Source organism: Lepidochelys kempii, chromosome 7 (genome assembly GCF_965140285.1).
Source record: "Lepidochelys kempii isolate rLepKem1 chromosome 7, rLepKem1.hap1, whole genome shotgun sequence".
Lineage (NCBI taxonomy): Eukaryota > Metazoa > Chordata > Testudines > Cheloniidae > Lepidochelys > Lepidochelys kempii.
In genome coordinates, this window is record NC_136386.1 from 41,292,551 (window position 1) to 41,315,251 (window position 22,701).

At 40.3% G+C, this 22,701-nt stretch overlaps 2 protein-coding genes across 10 annotated transcripts in view; one reads left to right on the top strand and one right to left on the bottom strand.

The window, feature by feature from the left end:
* NOL8 (nucleolar protein 8) overlaps positions 1-22,155 on the bottom strand; it is a 79,537-nt gene extending 57,382 nt beyond the window's left edge. For 4 of the 8 annotated variants that reach the window (XM_073352343.2, XM_073352339.1, XM_073352346.1 and 1 more), the window contains exons 1-11: positions 22,067-22,155; positions 17,878-18,061; positions 17,628-17,690; positions 16,208-16,286; positions 14,590-14,737; positions 11,281-11,352; positions 8,121-10,139; positions 7,695-7,811; positions 4,486-4,605; positions 3,419-3,503; positions 2,291-2,435 (exon numbers count right to left, since the gene is read on the bottom strand). In XM_073352343.2, the coding sequence (XP_073208444.1) occupies positions 2,291-2,435; positions 3,419-3,503; positions 4,486-4,605; positions 7,695-7,811; positions 8,121-10,139; positions 11,281-11,352; positions 14,590-14,737; positions 16,208-16,286; positions 17,628-17,690; positions 17,878-18,016 (2,987 nt within the window). In that variant the 5' untranslated portion in view covers positions 18,017-18,061; positions 22,067-22,155. Of the gene's footprint in view, positions 1-2,290; positions 2,436-3,418; positions 3,504-4,485; positions 4,606-7,694; positions 7,812-8,120; positions 10,140-11,280; positions 11,353-14,589; positions 14,738-16,207; positions 16,287-17,627; positions 17,691-17,877; positions 18,062-18,786; positions 19,049-20,656; positions 22,027-22,066 lie in introns of those variants that run through there. The other 4 variants (XM_073352341.1, XM_073352342.2, XM_073352344.1 and 1 more) reach the window with 4 other exon arrangements.
* Positions 22,156-22,255: 100 nt separating this feature from the next.
* CENPP (centromere protein P) overlaps positions 22,256-22,701 on the top strand; it is a 319,800-nt gene continuing 319,354 nt past the window's right edge. Inside the window, exon 1 of one of the 2 annotated variants that reach the window (XM_073352368.2) lies at positions 22,256-22,667. The gene's annotated coding sequence lies outside the window, so the exon portion shown is untranslated. The remainder of the gene's footprint in view (positions 22,668-22,701) is intronic. The other variant, XM_073352367.2, reaches the window with a different exon arrangement.

Sequence of the window (22,701 nt, forward strand, 5' to 3'; positions counted from 1 at the left end):
AAACAACCTAACTGACAAGTGCAATGACATTTTCAGCTCATCTTATTTGTGTTCACAAGCAGATTGAAATTCACTTTTGTTTTTATACAGTACAAAAATTATTAGCATTATGAGAGCAGATCAGTGTGTGTTACAGTCTGTACTGTGAAGAAAAAAAAGATTCCACGCAGCATTCTTCACATCAAATTATTAAAATCTTCAGCATTAAACATCTGTCAGTTGTTCTTTAGGAAACAACATTAATACATAGATATGTTTTATCGTTTGGAGATTAACTGAGTTTATGATTATTATATCCAGATATTCTGATTTCCCCTTAATTTTCAAATATACCAAAAATGGAGATTTTTTTTCCCTTTCAAAACTGAAAATGTTATTGAAATTAGTTAATGAAGTCCAAACTTTAGATCAGAGGAAAATAGCCTGACTGCATTATTCCATCCAGCTTAAAGACAATACAAAAATATTCAACCAAATATTCTGTTTCCCACACAGGCCTCTCTTGTCCTGTGAAATTAAAAGTTAATTTATGCTATCACGGAAGTTAACCCCCCAAAAATAGGTGATTTGACTTCTGTGAAGCAAAAATGCAAGGAAAGGAGGCAATTGAAACTGTTGAGAAAATCTTTAGGAGATACATAAAGTTCTTTATAAGATTCATACAATTGTAAAATGAGCATTGTGACACAGTTGCCTACCAAACAGGGCCATACACCAATAATGGAAGTTGGAACGAAAATATACTATTTGCAAAATACCTCAACACACCACCATTAAAAATAATCATTCCTGTATTAATTCAGCCCACAGATGGATTGCTCCTCCAAATGTATGGATTGAAGATACAGATAAGAGTTCAGTTTTTGAAATGTATTATTAAATGCATTGTATCTAGAAATTGTGGCTTCCTCGGACAATGAAAGTTAGGACATGTGGGATAAAGGTAGAGAATCCACGCCTAACACACTGAAGAAACATCCTAACAGTAGTAAGGACAAACTATAAATGAGAATGTATATTTTTACAAAACACTTCTGTCTAGGAATAAATTTGATGTTGATGAAGAGCAGAAATGGCAATTACCAGAAATCAAAGTCTAGTCTTGTCAAGGTTCCTTCCCCACTCTGAACTATAGGGTATGGATGTGGTGACCTGCATGAAAACCTCCTAAGCTTACTTTTACCAGCTTAGGTTAAAACTTCCCCAGGGTACAAACTATTTTACATTTTGCCCTTGGACTTTCGCTACCACCACCAAACATCTAACAGGTATTATTATTATTAGAAAAAAAGAGTCCATTTGGAAAAGCCTTTCCCCCCAAAATCCTCCCAAATCTTACACCCCCTTTCCTGGGGAAGGTTTGAGAAAAATCCTCACCAATTTGCATAGGTGACCACAGACCCAAATCCTTGGATCTTAAAACAATGAAAAAGCATTCAGTTTCTTAAAAGAAGAATTTTAATAGAAGAAAAAGTAAAAAGGATCACCTCTGTAAAATCAGGATGGTAAATACCTTACAGAGTAATTAGATTCAAAACATAGAGAATCCCTCTAGGAAAACCTTAAGTTACAAAAAGACAAAAACAGGAATATCCAGTCCATTCAGCACAGCTTATTTTCTCAGCCATTTAAAGGAATCAGAATCTAACGCATATCTAGCTAGATTACTTACTAAGTTCTAAAACTCCATTCCTGTTCTGTCCCCGGGGAAAGCATCACACAGACAGAGAGAGAGGCTTTGTTTCTCCCCCCCCCCAGCTTTTGAAAGTATCTTGTCTCCTCATTGGTCATTTTGGTCAGGCGCCAGCGAGGTTATCCTAGCTTCTTAACCCTTTACAGGTGAAAGGGTTTCTCCTCTGGCCAGGAGGGATTTAAAGGTGTTTACCCTTCCCTTTATATTTATGACAAGCCTATTAACCCACTATTCAACCTACTTTCAGTATAATTAGCCATTTTGAGTTTGTCTCTCTTTGGAGGGGAAAAGAAAATAAGGAAGCATTCAACTTTGGTATATTTTAAGCTCTTTGGGGGCAAGGAGATCATTTTATTAACCCATAAATTCTCACGCACAATGGCACTATATAAATAATGATTATGGCCAATAATATAATCTATTGTCATACTGGGATGGGAAGCCTGATTCAAAGGTGACCTTCCATGCATGTGATAAGGCGGGGAGGAGAAAGCTGTTTTCAGTAAACTAATAAAACAGAGAGGAAATTATGTCATGTAACAGAAAATTATAGTCTTCCTAAGGTTCAGGTTTCTTCTGCTAAAGCAGGATCCATACCTGAATTTTTTGGTATTTGTTGCCAGTTTGCTTGATTTAGGATGTTCTAGGCTGATCTGCAAGAGACTTCCCAATATCTCCAGATTTTTCTTTTTCTCAGCAGCAAGTTCTCCTTCCTCATCTGTCTTCACTTTCTTTGCCTCTTCTAGGAAAAATATATAAAAACCTCTATGAAATGACTTGAAGCGTTCTTCCAATATTTTACACCACTAGTAAGTCAGTTAAGAAGCTCACAGAGTTTTAGGTTAAAAAGGATGGGATATGTTCTCTATTCCTCCTTATTTTAAAACTTTTTAAACGATACATTTTGTTTTCCCCTCAAGTTATGCTCAAGCTTTGCTTATGAGGCGGTATGGGCATCAATTTAACATGAAAGATAGAGATTTAATCATTTTCTGTCCCATGATTTTCTTCTATTTTATAATAATTACCCAGACATTGTCATTTAAGGCTGTTAAGGGACATTTCTTGGGGTTGTAGACAAAAATATCCAAGTGAGAAGTAGGACTGGCTGAAAATTTGGGTGTTTTAAAACAGGGTTGGTTTGTTTGAAATTTGTTTGTTTTGGATTGATAGGAGGGTTTTTTTGTTTTGTTTTTTTGCCAAAAAAATTTCTTTTCAGGAAAACATTTTTGCAATTTTCAACCAGCTCAATTGACAATACTCCCCCTTGTGGCTATTGTATAGCATGGTACTGCAAGATGCATAAAATTCAAGTATAGCCAAGGAATAGAAAAGCAAAAAGCAAGGATACTCTCTGGTTAATGGTATCCCCTTATCTTCTGAAAGGTGCAGATACATTTATTTTGATATCATCCTATAACAAAAGAAATGTTTTAAAATGTTGCCCTTCTAACAAGGAAATACACCCCCACCTACAACCCAAACTAGAGTTTACAGTAGCTAAATAGGGCATTTTATAAATTTGTTCTCTAAATTATGATGCCAGTACTATTTACTTCTACACTACTTTCCCATGAAGCTAAATCCAGAGAAGAGAAATCTGTAATAAGTAATTCTAAATGTTCAAAAACTTACACCCATCATGCCTCTCTATTATTACTAATTAGTTGTGACTACAAACTGCTGTGGAAGAGCAAGACCTGGAAAATAAGAGAAAATGTTTACCTTCCTCTTCACTTCCACTTTCAAGGAACCGAGCATCCATACGAAATCTTTCATCTGTGCCAAAGCGTGATTGTAAATGCATGAGCTACATTGATAACAAAACAAAAAATCTGAGATTAAATGTATGCAGTCCAGCAGCTTTATAACAATCAGACAAGCAGTAACAGTTTTAACTGGAATCATGGCCATGAATTAACATAAGCTTTCACTGTAGAGGTTCTCAGGAGAAATTTTTAGTGGCCTCAGAGTGCAGCCACCAACTCTTGCTGGTGACTGCTTTCACACTTTTTCCTAAAATACTTAATTAGCTTTAGGAAAAGCAAATAAAAATGCACATATACACATCCAAATCATTGTAATTTATTTATTGATAGCTAGTAAATCTGTTGTGCAAAGTGATAGTAACAAACATACAAGTATCACTTTGCATAACGGACTTAGCCCTGGCAAGCCTGGGGACAAATTAAGCCTTGGATGGTGGCCAGGGAAGGCAGTGGGGGGCTAATGCCTGAAGCTCTGCTGCCAGAGCCTGGGGCCTGCTGCCATGCAGCCAGAGCCCGGGACTGGAGCCCGAAGCCCCGTGGCCAGAGCCTGCCACCCCCCCACCCCAGGGCTGAACCGCAAAGCCTGAGCCCAACTGCCCCTGGAAATGTGGGGAAACTCACTGGGTGCTTCCTTCTCCGGTGTTGTGCCCAAGGTGTCTCCAAGGGGGGAGCAGAGCCCAACCTCTGCTGGTGGCCCCAGTAACCAACATCAAGGTGGGGCATCCAGGAGCAACAGGGAGGGGAAGGGGCAGCTACTTGGGAGGCTGGGGCCACAAGAAAAAGTGCCTGGGGTCTGCATTTGGCCAAGGTGGCCACATCTGAGAAACACTAATAAGCCTCTTTTGAAAATACCATTTGACTACAGCTTGGGAGGTGTGGGAAAGTGCAGTTACATTATTACATTATGAGAAAACATTATTTCCTCTACATCTAAATGGACTTTTCCAACGCAGGTATTACCATAACTTTGCCAACACCATCCTCTTCAGGTAACTGCAGATATTATTAAATAGGTTCACTAACCTTCTCACCAGCTTTGCCTTCAAACTGGGGTTTGATTTGGAATCGGTCATCTTCACCGGCAGCCTCTTGCTCATCGTCACTGCTCTCAAACAACTTCCCAGAAATTTTACTAGTAAATTCCTTAATTGTTTAATAAAAAAAAAGCAAAACACACAGAGGAAACAGTTATAATAAGCAGTTCTAAGAACACTATCAACTACTAGCCACTTGTTTTGCATTACTTTCCCAATACAGCTGGAAGCCAACACTCTTTCAAGATACCGCATTTACTTCTCCTAATTATTGATGTCCACAAATCCTTGTAAAAAGATGTTACAGCTGCTTTAGATGTTCTGAGACAATTCTTTGGTAATTTTATTTTACAGTTGTGATCATCCAAGTGTGGCAGGAGCACATTTCTGTATGAAGTAACCGCACTTTTCCATATGATTTTATTTTATAAGTTACTGTGATGCTGAGCCAGTGAGAGTTAAACAACCAGCAGGCTGGGTGACCTGAAAGCAACTCTTAAGGACATATTAGAAGAGTACTGAAATGGTAAATAGGACCATTCCTTGCAGATAGTTATCAAAGCCATTTCAAGTTGACTAACAATAGAGGCCTCCATATCAAGGATCTAGAGAATCAAGAATAAACTCTAATCATATTTGCCTGTTTACCTATATCTTGTTGGAAGTTTAACAATGTGATCTAATTAGCTATGTTTCATTACTGAATTCTATTGACTCAGAGATCAAAAGGCGAAATTATCATTTAGATAGGACTTGTGGTATAATAATGTTATTGGGCACATTTCTCTTTGAAATTTGTAGTAAACTACCTGTGAACTGTTTGATGGTTAATTGCCTTATGCTAATTAATACAACTAGTTACCGGTGTATCCCGGGGAAACAGATTAGCTTCAAAGCAACAATGTACATGACCTGTTCTTCATTCAAGGAAGGCCAGCTGTGATCATTTGCTGTCAAGAGGCTTATCCACTTAACTTCAGCTATAAAGAAAGCGTTGGGCCTGATCCTATTTTATCGCAGATCTGTTTAAACTTTGACAGGGAAAGTCTATGCTTACAAGACTGAGGTCTCCAGGTCTACTCTCAATTAACCCTGCCATTCTCATGGAAGAATTTGAACAAACTCTGCACATGGACTGCCTATATGACTATAGGCTTTTATATTGATTGCAGAAGGATTTTTACAAATCAGCAGCCTCACCCATCTCTGCTATGAAACTGACCTAAGAACTTTGTTCTTATCTGTATGTATATTGCTGTTTTAACCACAGCAACTCTTTCTTTTTATTAATAAATCCTCACTATATTAGACTTGGCTGTCCGGATGGGAACCAAAGGGGACTGTATTTTGACTTCTTGATAACCAGTAAGGAAGCTGTTTGGTTACTGGCTTGGTGAAATCTCATTATAAAATAAACCACCAATTCTGGGGATTGTCCGCCCTATTATTTGCAGTTTGCCCTGAATAAACACTCTCAGTGTAGCCCCTCCAGGCACCGTGATCACAGTTACACATTTCATATTCTTGCAACTGCATATCTGATTAGTATTTGTGAAATGCCTTTTATGTAGATGATTCACTGGTGATGCAGATGACACTTTACCCTCTCAAATCCATATAGTCAATAAAAACAGTTTGATAGTTATTATGAAGCAATATTTCAGTTAAACATGCTTTTCTCTAGGTTTCACAGTGGTCATTAGGCTTTCATAAAAAAGTTAATTTGGATTTTGAAAAATGTTATTCTAGGAAAGAGTTTTAGAACCAGTTTTTAAGTACCAGCCTCACAGACTGTCTTTTTGCTTTATGAAATCACAATACACTGGAAGTTACTTGACAAATATAATTAAAATGATAAAAGTCAAAAGAAACGTAATGCAGTTGCAAGTGACACACTCATCAGCAGCAGCCAAGAATGTCACAGCCAAGTCTTCCAGAATAATTATGGCTCCCCATCAGAGTGTTTTGGCCACCGTACAACAATTCACAAAATAATAAACTAACCTCTAAATAGAAGTCAGGAAAACAAAGGGATGGGAGGGAGAAAGGGTGTTTTACATTTAACGTTGACAGTGGCCCTAATTTTAAAACATCTTTGAAAAAGAAAACAGCTTTCAGTTCAGGCTTTAAAAGGGGAGAGAATGAAATATGTCAAGGGAGAGGAAGTTCCCTCCCATCAAACGCATCATCACCTGCTGACCTACTGCATGATGGTGAAACCTCTGAAGAGAGGTGGTGTTACAAAAGGTATTGGTTAAGTAAAGTTCCAGGAGAAAGTCTCAAAATTTACTCAAACTCTACACCATCAGCCATTTTAAAACCCAAGAGGGCCAATTTAAAATTTATCCTCCGCTTTATAGATAGTAAATGTGAAAGATCCATGGCAGATGTAATTTTATCACAGTTGCTCAATTAATAAGCAAAAACCCTTCTGCATTTTGCACAGCATGTAGCATATAAAAGAATATACCTAATTGTTCATGTAGCGAAAGCCCATTTTCATCTAGCATACAGTCAAAATCTTACACTACAGTTAAATACAATAAAATACATTTCTACTCAGTTACCAAAACCAATACCAAATTAAAACAAGGTTCAGTAAACTGGAATGCATGACAGGCTTGACATTCTGACTTAAAGATGCATAACCTTGCTTGTGTATTTCAATGTCATTATTTGTTGGTTTTTGAGTTACATTATTTGGGATGGAGTGAGGGCTAGTGGTTAGATGATAAAATCTTGAACGCCAGATTTCCAGTCCTTTTCCAGCCACTTACTCTCTGCACAACACTGGGCAATTCAAATCTTTTCCTTTTATTTAACTGACAACAGTGGGCAGTGGAGTTTTGGTATAACCACATGTAAGCCTCTCCATGTGACCATTGCTCTTATGGTTCGTGCGAACACTGCATTGCAATCAATTTATACAAGTTATTTTATGCGGTAGAGTGCCTGATTTTTTCAGTTTCCAAAGAGATACTCCAAAATTTGCATTGTCCTTAATTTATAAATTCATGTTTTAACTCTACGAATATGCATCACTTATTTTGTATCATCTGTTTTATATCCATTAGTACGAAGGACAATATTCAAGATTTGATCTCAAACTCTGAATAAGAGTAGGTGTTGCTCTTCAGTACAATACATACTAGCAAATTGGGTAGGTGAATGCCCTCTCAGAAATTCTAAGCCACTTACTTTTCCAGGCAGATTTCCTATAGTCACTTCTTCCTTAGACTTCTCTTCTACTTCAGCTTCACTTTCTCCATCTGAATCAAATACAATGTGCTTATGTTTGCTTGCTGACTGGCTTTCCTGGAAAAGGAGACACATTGTTAAGTTTAACATTTCAAATATTGGTTATATACTATGGGAACTACTGCTGGGCACATTTACAACAGTAGAGAATGAAATTAAAACACCTATTGTGTTTTCTGGAAAAAATCCCATGACACCTTTTTGGACATATCCTAAAAATCAATCTGGCAAAGAAGATAGGCGCTGCTCTCAAACACGATTCAAACCACAGCAACATCTTAGAGAACGCATACTAGAGATACTTATTAAACCAGTATTCTTTCAGTACTGTTTTACTGTTCAGAGACAAGTTGAAAGCATACTTACCAGGTTCAGAAGAGCCCCCTGAATAAGTTTCTTCTGTAATGCTCTCTCTTTCTGTCTCTCTTGTAGAGCTGCAAGTCTCTTCTGATTATCCTGCAATTGTTTCTCCTTTTCATCTGACTCAATTGAGACAGCAATAGGAATGCAAAGCTTTTCTTTACTTTTGTGAAGACTTTTCTTATTGTTCTCACTTTCCTGAAATTTAGAGGCTGAACCTTTACTGCTTGCATCCTTCTTTGGTTTGCCAGGAAGAGATTCTGGGCTTTCCAATTCACATTTAATGTGTTTCTGTGCGACAGATAAAACACTGTCTGTGTCAGTGCTTTCCTCCTCGCTTCCACTGATACTAGTTGTGGTGCAGTCCTCACTGTCTCCTCTGTTTGCTGTTTGATCTTCTGCATGAGAATTCAAGTAGTTATTCTCTCGTAATAAAGGTGGTTTCCAAACAGGCTTTTCACTTCCACCTTCTGAGTATTGGGAATTTAACACCTTCTTGAGCTGGTTGCTGAGAGTATTTTGCTTCTTTTTCACACTTCTGTCTTCAAGTGAACATAATATGGAACTCCTAGACTCTCTGGAAGCTGAGTGTTTCCCATGACAAGAACAGTTTGGCTTTGAAACCTCTTCTAAAGATTTATTTTTCAAATCAACAAGGCTTGAGGAATTTTGGTTACATTTTCTTTTACAGCTGCAAGAACCTTCCTTGCTCATCTCCTCAAAATTCTCACTTTCACATAATGACCCTATTCCTCTGAAAGGCTGAAATTTCAAACTGGAAGTATTTTCCTTTGGCTTCTCATCATCAGCACTCTCCTCTCCCTCTAAAATGGCAGCAACTATATCTTCAGGATTAATAGATGTTTTAGTTGTAGAGGCAATTTCAAAAGGCTTTGTACTATACTTGGTGTTACTAATATTACCTTCAGTTTTGCACTGACTATCCCTCTGTTTACCTGCTGTATCTCCTTCTGAAGATTCAATACTTGCAGTGGCTAATGCTTCTAACTCATGTAATGTAAGATGTAGGCGGTAACAGTTTTGCATCATGTCTTCATAATCAGAATCAGCTTCAGATTCACTTGCTTCCAGCTCTGAATCAAAACCGGTAGACCCAGACTTGCTGTCAACTCTGTTGTCCTGTAGTTCAGAAGTCAGGACTTCTGCTGTTTTGTTATGCACTGCTTTTTTGTTATTTTTGTCTCTTAACTTATCTGGTGACAACACAAAGGAATCATTTACAGAATCAAAGCTTTTGTTGTTTTTGAAAGTTTCATTCCTAACATTGTCCTTCCTTTGCATTTTCACCAGCTCAGAATCTCTTAGAATTTTAGTCTTCACACTGTTTTTATCTGGAGTTTTAGTCACAGCAATAATTTCATCTGTATCTGCTGAATCATAATCAGTGTCATTTTCAATAGTCTTTCCTTGTCTGTTACAACCCTTACTCACTTTCTTCATATTTGGATTGGTTAAAGACCAGTGAGTGTTGTATTTTAGCTCAAAATTATCCCCCACAACTTCCAAATGATCACTTTCAGATGCAGCATTTGTTTTAGCTTTCTGTATTTCCTTTTCTTTCTCTATCATTGCCCTGATTTCTTCTTCTGAATCAATATCACTGTCTGAAATGCTGTTTGTATTCCTGTTAGGCTTAACACCAGCTGCCAGGTTCTTATCCAGAAATAATTCTTTGCCTTTCATGACAATTCTATTAAGACTAGGTGTCTGAAGTAATTTAGACAGACCAGTTGATTTGGAGTTTGACATTTGGACTAATTTTGTTTGTGTTAAGTTTTCTTTTTTCAAGTGGCAACCTGGTGTTTTATTTAAATCTTCACTACTCTGTATCCTCATTTTTTTAGGTGTTTTTTTAAATTCAGGGAACTCTCCTCGTCGTTTCTTGCTTATGCTGTCATCCCCGCCTTCCAACTGCCAGGTGAGCTTGGATATGGGAACTGTGTCAGTCAAGTCTTGCTCCAGCTTTCTAAGGTTGTGGCAATATTTTGATGGGTCATATTTCATTATGTTATAGTCAGAGTTAAGGAATAAAAATAAAACCAAGGAGGCTTCCACTTTTCAACAAGTAACAACTTAAGTTATAGGGACAAGGACAATAGATGTTGTCACAGGCCATGTCTACACTACCCGCCGGATCGGCAGGTAGTGATCGATCTATCGGAGATCGATTTATCGTGTCTAGTGTAGATGCGATAAATCGATCCCCGATTGCTCTGCTGTCGACTATTACTATTCCCTGGCACTGGGAAAGGCCCAACTCCTCCAGAGAGCCTGTCTGTGTCTCAGCCTGCCTCTCAACCACTGACTATTGACCCCATCCTTTCTCTCCTGAGAATGGCTTTTAACTATTTAGTGTCCTTTTGATCTCCAGGCTCTAAACCCAGCAAAACAAGGCTTGCATCTTCATTGGAGACAAGGTATAGGATCCTCTAAGCTCATAACTCCCCCCCGTGCAGCCCCCACATTGGGTAATTGCCCTCCAGTGTTTGCTAAGAGGTTATCTATAAGTGTTGTGTTGCTTTCTTTCTTGCTCCCCCCCCTCGCCCCCCGCAACCTCCTATTAAGCTAGATGAATACATTGCTGCAGAAGAGTCTTATAACCCAGGATATAGGAACTTCACCTTACTGACCAGGTCACATACAATGTTCATAAAATTATTACATCTGAGTATTTTTAGGGTATTATATCACAGCTCCACATCCATCATTTTTAAAGCTATGTTTTATGAACTTTTTAAGTGAGTTACATGCAACATGTACAACTATCCATCTAACTAATGCAAGTTTGTTGCAAGATTTAGGATGAAGCCACCAAGTAATCAAGCACTGGAGGAACATTTTTCTGTTTTTTTTAGCAAACGCATATTTAAAGTGAGTCCATCTGTTTTTTGCACTCTGATCCTTTCCATAATGGCGAGTGAAAGATTTGGAATTCTAATCATCAGCCAATATATACCAATTCTTTGCCAAGCATAGCATTTTAATTATCTCCACATAAGAGACAGTAACTGCACGGTGTTTTGTATCAACAATATAAAGACTTATGCAAATATCTCCTTCCCCCAATAAAGATGGTAAACAAATGAAGAAAATAATGGAACTGTATCTATGATCAGTCAGTGTTTACTAAAGCAGTAGGAAAGGATATTTTGCTTTTGTGTCTACCCTTAAGGTGAAGGATGGGTAAAACTCTGCCAAATTTACTAACGACCCAATCCTGTAAGAAAGAAAAATATACAATTATATCAGAGTGAAAAAAATAATAGGGATTAAATGTCACGAATTAAATGTTTCAGAGTAGCAGCCGTGTTAGTCTGTATTTGCAAAAAGAAAAAAGGAGTACTTGTGGCACCTTAGAGACTAACCAATTTATCTGAGCATAAGCTTCCGTGAGCTTATCACTTATCACTTCATCGGATGCATACTGTGGAAACTGCAGAAGACATTATATACACAGAGACCATGAAACAATACCTCCTCCCACCCCACTCTCCTGCTGGTAATAGCTTATCTAAAGTGATCACTCTCCTTACAATGAGTATGATAATCAAGCTGGGCCATTTCCAGCACAAATCCAGGTTTTCTCACCCCCCCCCTTTTTTTTTCCCAAAAACCACACACACAAACTCACTCTCCTGCTGGTAATAGTTCATCCAAAGTGACCACTCTCCCTACAATGTGCATGATAATCAAGGTGGGCCATTTCCAGCACAAATCCAGGTTTTCTCACCCCCCCCCACACACAAACTCACTCTCCTGCTGGTAATAGCTCATCCAAACTGACCACTCTCCTTACAATGTGTATGATAATCAAGGTGGGCCATTTCCAGCATAAATCCAAGTTTAACCAGAATGTCGGGGGGGGGGAGAGGGGCTAGGAAAAAACAAGGGGAAATAGGCTACCTTGCATAATGACTTAGCCACTCCCAGTCTCTATTTAAGCCTAAATTAATAGTATCCAATTTGCAAATGAATTCCAATTCAGCAGTTTCTCGCTGGAGTCTGAATTTGAAGTTTTTTTGTTTTAAGATAGCGACCTTCATGTCTGTAATTGCGTGACCAGAGAGACTGAAGTGTTCTCCGACTGGTTTATGAATGTTGTAATTCTTGACATCTGATTTGTGTCCATTTATTCTTTTAGGTAAAGACTGTCCAGTTTGACCAATGTACATGGCAGAGGGGCATTGCTGACACATGATGGCATATATCACATTGGTGGATGTGCAGGTGAACGAGCCTCTGATAGTGTGGCTGATGTGATTAGGCCCTGTGATGGTGTCCCCTGAATAGATATGTGGGCACAGTTGGCAACGGGCTTTGTTGCAAGGACAGGTTCCTGGGTTAGTGGTTCTGTTGTGTGGTATGTGGTTGTTGGTGAGTATTTGCTTCAGGTTGGGGGGCTGTCTGTAGGTAAGGACTGGCCTGTCTCCCAAGATTTGTGAGAGTGTTGGGTCATCCTTCAGGATAGGTTGTAGACCCTTAATAATGCGTTGGAGGGGTTTTAGTTGGGGGCTGAAGGTGACGGCTAGTGGCGTTCTGTTATTTTCTTTGTTAGGCCTGTCCTGTAGTAGGTGACTTCTGGGAACTCTTCTGGCTCTATCAATCTGTTTCTTCACTTCCGCAGGTGGGTATTGTAGTTGTAAGAATGCTTGATAGAGATCTTGTAGGTGTTTGTCTCTGTCTGAGGGGTTGGAGCAAATGAGGTTGTATCGCAGAGCTTGGCTGTAGACGATGGATCGTGTGACGTGGTCAGGGTGAAAGCTGGAGGCATGTAGGTAGGAATAGCAGTCAGTAGGTTTCCGGTATAGGGTGGTGTTTATGTGGCCATTGTTTATTAGCACTGTAGTGTCCAGGAAGTTGATCTCTTGTGTGGACTGGACCAGGCTGAGGTTGATGGTGGGATGGAAATTGTTGAAATCATGGTGGAATTCCTCAAGGGCTTCTTTTCCATGTGTCCAGATGATGATGATGTCATCAATATAGCGCAAGTAGAGTAGGGGTTTGAGGGGACAAGAGCTGAGGAAGTGCTGTTCTAAATCAGCCATAAAAATGTTGGCATACTGTGGGGCCATGCGGGTACCATAGCAGTGCCGCTGATCTGAAGGTATACATTGTCCCCAAATGTAAAATAGTTATGGGTAAGGACAAAGTCACAAAGTTCAGCCACCCACCTTGATTATCATACACATTGTAAGGAGAGTGGTCACTTTGGGTAAGCTATTACCAGCAGGAGAGTGAGTTTGTGTGTCTGGTTTTTGGAAAAAGGAGGGGGGGTGTGAGAAAACCTGGATTTGTGCTGGAAATGGCCCACCTTGATTATCATACACATTGTAAAGAGAGTGGTCACTTTGGATGGGCTATTACCAGCAGGAGAGTGAGTTTGTGTGGTGGGGGGCAAAGGGTGAGAAAACCTGGATTTGTGCTGGAAATGGCCCAACTTGATTATCATACACATTGTAAGGAGAGTGATCACTTTAGATAAGCTATTCCCAGCAGGAGAGTGGGGTGGGAGGAGGTATTGTTTCATGGTCTCTGTGTATATAATGTCTTCTGTATTTTCCACAGTATGCATCCGATGAAGTGAGCTGTAGCTCACGAAAGCTTATGCTCAAATAAATTGGTTAGTCTCTAAGGTGCCACACGTACTCCTTTTCTTTTTGCTAAAACAAAATGAATTCTGAATGACAGGAATACTAATAAAAGGAATCTGCCCACAGCTAGCCTTTTTGTTCTATTATATGTCACATTTCTGTATTAAGCCACTATGCTAATTTCTTTCTGGAAAGGAGGGAACATCTCAAATATTATATTCTCATAGTCTGTCTGTAACGTGACAATAATAGAGAGACCAAAAAAAAAATCTGATTTAACCTAAGAGACACCAACCATTAACTGACTCTGCTCTCACAGCAGCTAAAGAGAAAACCCCAAGAGCAAGCTGAACACTAAAAAGGAAATTTTGAAACATCTCGTTAAATGAATACTTGTTTTATTTGCGTAAATCTTGATGTAGTCTCACTTAAACTTATCCTCTCCCTACAACATGGGCTCTAATCCTGCAACAATTTATACTCGAACTCAATGCTGAGCACTGTGAATCGTCCTACTGATCACAGGGCCCAAAATGACTGTGTTATATAAGGCAGCTCATACACAAGATGACACGTTTTATAAAAGTTCATTCTAGACATTGCTATGAACTTTAAATGACAATACACACATGCAAAGATAGCCACTCTATCCCCTCCTAAAAAACAAACTGATGTCGATGCTCTTATTTTATAAGGATAAGGATTATTTTGTACTATTCTGTCATAGCTATTCTGTCACCCTGTATGTATTGTCTCCGATAATCAAATATACAAATCTGAAGTAAACTTAATGTGAAGAAAGCTAAATAAAACTGTGCCTGATGCAGTTCTCTTAACTCAGCAGAATGGATACCCCACAACACCTTATGATCCGGTACTTCTGTTCCTGGCACTGCTTTCATATGAAAGTTCACAACTCCAGCTTCATTCAGTGATTCCAACAGATTTCCCTTGCCATCTGTATGTGGCTTTTCCTTCTTCAATCTTGCTTCTTGTCTCTCCTGTGCCAATCTGTATCAGGAGGAGCATGGTTTAAGCTTGCCACGACATAAAAGCAAAAATAAAAAAGTATCTGTGTGTAAAGCCATCATCAGCGATGGGTGGGTCTCACACTTCTGGACAACCATTCACTCTGAGCCAATGTGAAACATCTCAAAGATACGTTTTGCCAATTCCCTTTAAAACCAGGAAACCAGGAACATGGCCTCCACCCAGCTAACTTTTTTATGACGATGAATATAGCAGGTATGATAAGCATGCTGCAAATGTACCAGCATGCTATCAGTTTCAATGAAAAATAAACAAACACTGAAAGCAGCTAATGGAGAACATATAAGAAAAGGGTAAGGGAAAACTGCAAAGTGGGCAAAATAACAAGTATAAAAAATACAAAACACTGTAGTACCCAAACTATCTTCTTAGAAGTTATTTATTATTAAGTCTGTTAAAATCCCATTTACTTGGATTTGAAGTGAAAGCAATATCCAGTGGCTTTTGCAGATTCATTATAGGAGAGCATTCTTTAATTAGAGCCCTCTTATAAACAAGCTCTCAAAAAATTTACTCAATATAGTATTTGACAAATATAAAGGGAAAAACTCAGGACATGTACATTTAAAGTTGGTAGGATGAATTATTCAGACACTGGTTTGTATTTTGCACAATTCTAGCAAAATTATATATATATAGGGCCCTACCAATTTCACGGCCGTGAAAAAAGCATCACGGACCTTGAAATAATTGAAATAATTCTTTCCCCATGAAATCCGATGTACCCTTGTTCTTAGGAGAGCCCCAGCAAAGAGGGTTTCTAGCTCTTGCTGGGCACCGGAGGGACAGGACTTGTCCATCTCCTGCACAGCTGCTCAGGGAGGTGTGTGACACGTTATTGACATGAACTGTGACCGTATAGATCATTGTTGTAACCAATGTCCTATAGTCGCACCAAAACTTGTACAAAGAAGGTCAAGCAGGTGTCTATAGAAAGGTTGTAATTTGCTGGTTATGATTATGCTGTCTGTATTTGTGTATCATTTTTGTATTTGAAGTTATGAATATTGGCTATGTACTTGTATCTCAATGTGTTTGTTTCTAAGTAGCCTCAGTGAAGCATTTGGTCAGCTTCTTGAGAAAGGACTATTCTCAGTAAGTGTCCAATCAAGAAACACTTAAATGACAATGGACTTTGGAGTCCAGCTCTGAAGGCAGCACAGAAATGAGGGTGGCAATTCCATGACCCCGTCAAACAGGTTTGCGACACTCCCCCACCTCCCATTTTGGGTTGGGACCCCCACGGCTACAACGCTGTGAAATTTAAGATTTAAACATCTGAAATTGTGAAATTTACCAATTTTAAAATCCTACGGCCGTGAAATTGACCATAATGGACTGTAAATTTGGTAGGGCCTTATATATATATTTTGACATTATGTGGCAAAGTAGTTCAACAAGCAACAATATACATTTGTATATTAACATTACCTGTGCAAAAAGCTTTCTTTGGCCAATTCAATTTGTAGCGTTCCACCTTTCCACCTTGTTTTATTTAAAACGGACATACCTAGGAAACAAGCATTAGACAGAAAATGCTTATTACCCATGTATATAATATTTAAGTAATGTTTTTAATCATGTCGCTTTTTGCTATATTTTACATTTTGGAGCATTATGAGACTGATCCTGCCCCCAATTAGACTACTTTGTTGATTACAGGTAGCAAATTTAGGGTCTAATATGGAAAACAAAAGACAAGATATTGTCAACATCCAAACCCTATTTTGACTAACAGTAAGTTAGCCAGTGATAAATAAACATTGAAACATTAGCAAAAACAATGAGGAGTCCTTGTGGCACCTTAGAGACTAACATTTATTTGGGCATAAGCTTTCGTGGGCTAAAACCCACTTCATCAGATGCATGGAGTAAAAAAAAACACGGCTACCACTATGAAATTGAACGATTAAATAGCTCATTCCAAATAAGGATTGAAAAATTCAGATATATCTACATTCTTAGGTTCCCTCACCACTGTATCCAGTCCTTTCACACTATCTTCAAATAGAATTTACTTTTCTTCCCCTCCTTCCCAACAGATCCTACAAGCAGTGGCAGACACATTGGCAATATTGGGAGATGGAGATTGGGAGGGAAGTCCTTATTCCATGTAAAGAGATTAAGGGAAGCACAAAGTTTTAAGATGATTCTTAATTATGTTTAAACCAGATGGCCTATCCCTAAAAAGAAGATTTCCCTTATTCTTTTTCAAAGGTACGTTATCAACCCCATTCTTCCGGTGCAGATGACTGTGCTGAAATAATCTCAACTGGTTTACTGCAGATTACACAGGAGTTGCAGTTTTGTAATGTTCATATGACTACCAGAAAAGACTGGGAATCTGTATTTCCATTCTAAGAGGGTTAAAACTGACCTCCTTAAGGAAAATAAACTTTGCTTAAGCCAACGTTCTTTATTCCCTTTCGTCTCAGTCAATTCTAATGTCATATACAAGTATCAATGTATCAAAGAGAAGAAAATATGTTTAAGATCATTTTCTAAACCTTTTCACTAAGGGGCTAACATATACACTCCACCCTCCGCCCCTAACCCACTAGGCTATTCTGATAGACCATTGCCTGTACCCCGTAACATAAAAATATAGATACTTCAATAAAATACATTATTTTCAAGAGCATCTTCCATAAACACTGATTCCTAAAATAACTGAGCTAAACAGAATTGAAGAATGAAATAGCAAATGAGAGGCGGAAATTAAGAGGTATAGATGAAGAGAAAAACCTATGTCCCTTACTTCAATGGGGGTCTGAGTAGGTTCAGGTATTTGTTACATCCTTAGTTTACAGGGATTAAAATAAACTGCAACAAATATCATTTGTGTACTTACATCTTTTAAGATCTGCTTCAGAAATGCTGATGTTGATGTAAGCAAAAGTTTTCATAGGGTTCCCTGGTCAATAATTAGAAACATTTGGTTACTTTTGTATATAAAATTGTAAGTTTTTGTTTTTAAAATTGAAAACCTGTTCTCTACAGATGGTTAAGGAAAAGTAGTAGTTTTGAAATGGACGTTATTTTCCATTACTAGTTGAAGTAAAGAACAGTTATACTTCTAAAGAGCAAAATGAAAATATTACCCTGTTCATCTTTCCTGATAACAATTTCCACATCTGTAACATTTCCAAACTTGCTGAATCTTTCCTGCAGTTCAGCCTCAGAAACTGTATAGCCAAGTCCTCCAACATATAAACGTTTTAAAACTTGTTTTTTCTCCATATTAAAAAGTCAGACTGTCTCATTTAGGATGTATGTTTTATCTTTCTGTAAAAAAGGCAACAAAAAAAATCAGTATAAATGGTTTTTGTGGTTCTTGGGTGAACTGCACCTGTGATCTCTTTCTCAGTCAGTTGGTGGGCACTTCCAAGTGATGGACCTAAACCTGCACTTCTCTCACCAACCATATTAACTCAACAGGTCCAACAGGACTTGGTCCCTGCTATGAAATCTTCTCTGGGAACTGTGACCCAGCTTATTCAGAACAGAATATGATTTATTCAACAAACGGAATATATCAAGCAGAGAAAAGGAGGTTAAAATAACAAGAGTGCACTACAAGGGCTTCTGATGATCCCAATGGTAAATTGATCTAGGAGCATTTGCTGGATCATAAGGTTTAACACTAGGAACTCAGTATAAGCCCTGGTCTACACTACAGGGTCAGATCGAATTTAGCTGCGTTAGGTCGATTTAAAAATGACTGCATCCACACAACTAACCCCATTTTGTCGACCTAAAGGGCTCTTAAAATCGACTTCTGTACTTCCCTCCCCGATGAGGAGAGTAGCGCTAAAATCGACCTTGCTGGGTCAAATTTGGGGTAATGTGGATGCAAATCGATGGTACTGGCCTCCAGAAGCTTTCCCAGAGTGCTCCATTGTGACCGCTCTGGACAGCACTTTGAACGCCGATGCACTAGCCAGGTACACAGGAAAAGCCCTAGGAACTTTTGAATTTCATTTCCTGTTTGGTCAGCGTGGCGAACTCACCAGCACTCAGCAGCACAGGTGACCATGCAGTCCCCCCAGAATCGTAGAGCTTAGAAAATGTTTCTACGCTCCCCCATCATATCCATCCCTGATGTTAACGCAGATTAGGAGGCGAAAAAACGCACTTGCGATGACGTTTTCCAAGCTCATGCAGTCCGCCCGCACTGATAGGGCACAGCTGAATGCATGGAGGCATTCAGTGGCAGAGGCCAGGGAAGAATTAAGTGAGCGCGAAGAGCGGAGGCAGGATGTGATGTTGAGGCTAATGAGGGAGCAAACAGACATGATGAAGCATCGCTGGAGCTGCAGAAAAGCCAACAAGAGCATAGACCCCCGCTGCATCCACTGTATAACCACCTACCCTCCTCTCCATGTTCCATAGCCTCCTCACCCAGACGCCCAAGAATGCGGGGTGGGGGAAGGCTCTGAGCACCCAGCCACTCCACTCCAGAGGATGGCCCAAACAACAGAAGGCTGTCATTCAAACAGTTTTGATTTGTAGTGTGGCTACAATAAGCAACGTGGCCTTGTCCTTCCCTCCTCCCCACCCCACCCGAGCTACCTTGTCCGTTATCTCATTTTTTAAAAAATTAATAAAGAAAGAATGCATGGTTTCAAAACAATAGTTACTTTATTTTGAAGGGGGGAGGATGGTTGGCTTACAGGGAATTAAAATCAACAAAGGGGGTGGGTTTGCATCAAGGAGAAACACACACAATTGTCACAGCGAAGCTTGGCCTTTCATGAAACTGGTTTTCAAAGCCTCTCTGATGCACTGCATGCCTTGCTGTGCTCTTCTAATCGCCCTGGTGTCTGGCTGCTCAAAATCGGATGCCAGGCGATTTGCCTCAACCTCCCACCCCGCCATAAACGTCTCCCCCTTAGTCTCACAGATATTATGGAGCACACAGCAAGCTGCACTAACAATGGAAATGTTGGTTGCGCTGAGATCTGACCTAGTCAGCAAACAGCGCCAGCGAGTTTTTAAACCTCCAAAGGCACATTCTACCCTCATTCTGCACTTGCTCAGACTATAGTTGGACTGCTCCTTACTACAGTCCAGGCTTCATGAGCCATGAGAGCAAGGGGTATGCTGGAGTAGGTGTGACCGCGCGGTGCTGCCGGCTGGGGAGAGCAGCCTGAGGCAGAAGCTTCCAGCTCCCATGATATTCCAGGTAGGACTGAATCTCCAAGTGGGCCCCATCCTTGCCGTGGTATGGCGTCTGCACGGGTAACCCAGGAAAAAAAAGGCGCAAAACAATTGTCTGCTGTTGCTTTCTCGGAGGGAGGGGCAACTGACAACATGTACCCAAAACCACCCATGACAATGTTTTTGCCCCATCAGGCATTGGGAGCTTAACCCAGAATTCCAATGGGCAGCGGAGACTGCGGGAACGGTGGGATAGCTACCCACAGTGCACTGCGTCTTAAGTCGATGCTAGCCACGGTAGTGAGGACACACTCCGGCGACTTAATGCGCTTAGTGGGGACACACATAATCGACTGTATAAAATCAATTTTTAAAAATCGACTTTTATAAAATTGACCTAATTTCATAGTGTAGACATACCCTAAGTGACCAAGAAAACCTACAGTTGATAATACTATACATTCTTCTGACATATCAGTCCTAAGCAGACTGTATGTGTAAGAGTTGTTTTTGACAAACATACCATAATTAATCAGGTGCTCAATTTGCCCCACCTGTTCGTTTTAAACATTTTATAGAACGTTTAATAAGTTTAAAGACATAGTATCAGAAAGCACTCCTCTTTGTTCCTTTTGTGGGAAAAAGCCAAATATTTTTATAACACAAAGGAAAATAGCTTAAGTATCTTACATTATTGTTCTAATTAACAGCTAAAATTACCATAACTGAAAAACATGAGAAGAAAAGTCTCTTTCCAGTTTGTTTAAATTGTGCATTTGACAGCACTCTGTATGATAAATCAGTCAATTCCATCATTTGTGTCTGGGTCTTTCACAGAACAGTGGAGAGAAAAACATGTGAAAGAATAGTAAAATGTAACTGGAAAACAAAACAAACAAAACCCACCATCAGGAGCCTCCGGGCAGAAGCAATATCTGAATTACTTTTAATTCTAGATATCAGATTAATATAGCAAACCAATTACCCGATTATATTAGATGACTTTGCTATGAATTTATTAGCGCTAGAATAACTAAAATTAGCCTCTAAATCCATATTTAGCCACCTAAATGAAAGTAAGCTGATTTTCACACATGCTGGGCACTTATGGATAACCCCATGTTAGTTACAACAGTATTTGTGGGTACTCAACATCTCTGAAAATAAGGCCACTTGTATTTAAGTGCCTAAATATAAGCATATTGGATGAGATACTGGTCCATCTAGACCCAACTCCTCTGATAGTGGCCAGCAGCAGATGCTTCAAAGAAGGTGCAAGAAACCCTGGCAAGAGTAATTATTGATTATTGAATAACATGCCCATTGGAGAAGTTTCTTTCTACAACCCTTGGTTAGAGAACGGTGCTCTTAACAGTTAATGTTCCTGCCAAACACTAAACTTAAAAAACTCCACACTCATATAGGGGAGGATAGTCTCATTGTCACTAGAAACATCCTATTACTTTTTTTCAACACCCTGGAGAAATGTCCAGTCCTGTAAGTTATTTCGAAGAGTCTATTAGGCTAATAATGCACCAAATAAAAAACTTTTCCTTTAATCAGTTTTTAGATTTGCTGCCATTCAATGTTATGGAATGTCCATTATATTCAGAACGCTCAGGGTTGACACATAGGGCCACTAATACAAACTGTGTTTTTTATCATTAGCGTCAGAAAAAAACAGGTACGTGTGTGCGTGTGAGAGAAAACTACACATCTATCCAAACATCAGAGGTAACACAACCTTCAGTTGTACGAGTTTCGCCGAATTACTTTCACTACGTTGTGCCAACTTTGAACTGGAAAAAAAAACAACAGTCTGGGAATCGGGGGGGGGGGCACGGCTCGGGCCCCCACAGCCCGGGAATGAGGAGGGTGGGGAGCGCCGGGGGGAAAAACAGAGACAGGGGCCATCCATAGCCCCGGGACGGAACAAGCCCCCCAGGCCCCTTTCGGTCTCGGTGGCTTCTCTACCGGGACTTCTCTCCACAGAGCCTCCCAACACGGGCCCCAGACTCCTGACCAGGTCACCGCAGCAGCCTTGACCTCCGAGCTAGAGGTTCAGCCACCCGCCGAGGAGATCTCCCAGATTACACTGATCCTGGGCGGATACACAACGGGTTCACATACCGCACGTGTCAGCCAGGAAACACAGCGACCTCTTCCTCACGCACACGCGTTTCCTGCGTGCGGCTCTATTCACGCCCCCTCCCGCTTCCGGGACACACTGGAAAACAGGGTTCCTCGTGCCTAGAGCCCCCACCACTTCCGTCAAAACCCCATTCGCATACAGGAACCGCCAGCGGCTCACTGTTCCCGACCGGCCGGGTATAGTTAGCACACATCTCTGGCTCGCGCAGGCCGTGCTTGGGCTCATCCACAGGGACCAGAACGCGGGGGTATCGCTCAGGCCAGCGCCCGGAAAACAAACAAAAACTAACTAACTAAGCAACCAACCAACGAAGGCCGGGGCTCGTTGCCCGGAGGCTCGGCGTTAGAGTCGAGTGGGGCGTGTGACTGGCTCCCTGGCCGGCTGTGTGCGTGTGGCCTGGGAAAGGTGACCTGGGCTGCTCCGGTGGTATCGCCCGCAGGGCAGCGGCGGGCGTTCGTTTGGGCGGGCGGTTCGAAGCGTCGGCTCCAGAGCGCAGGCAGCGCGGATTCCGCGGCCTGAAGGGACAAGACAGCCGGTGAGGCTCAGCCCCCTGTGGTGCTGTCATCACGCTCCCTGCCGGTGGGAGTCAAGTCTTGCCCTCTGTCCTCTCAGG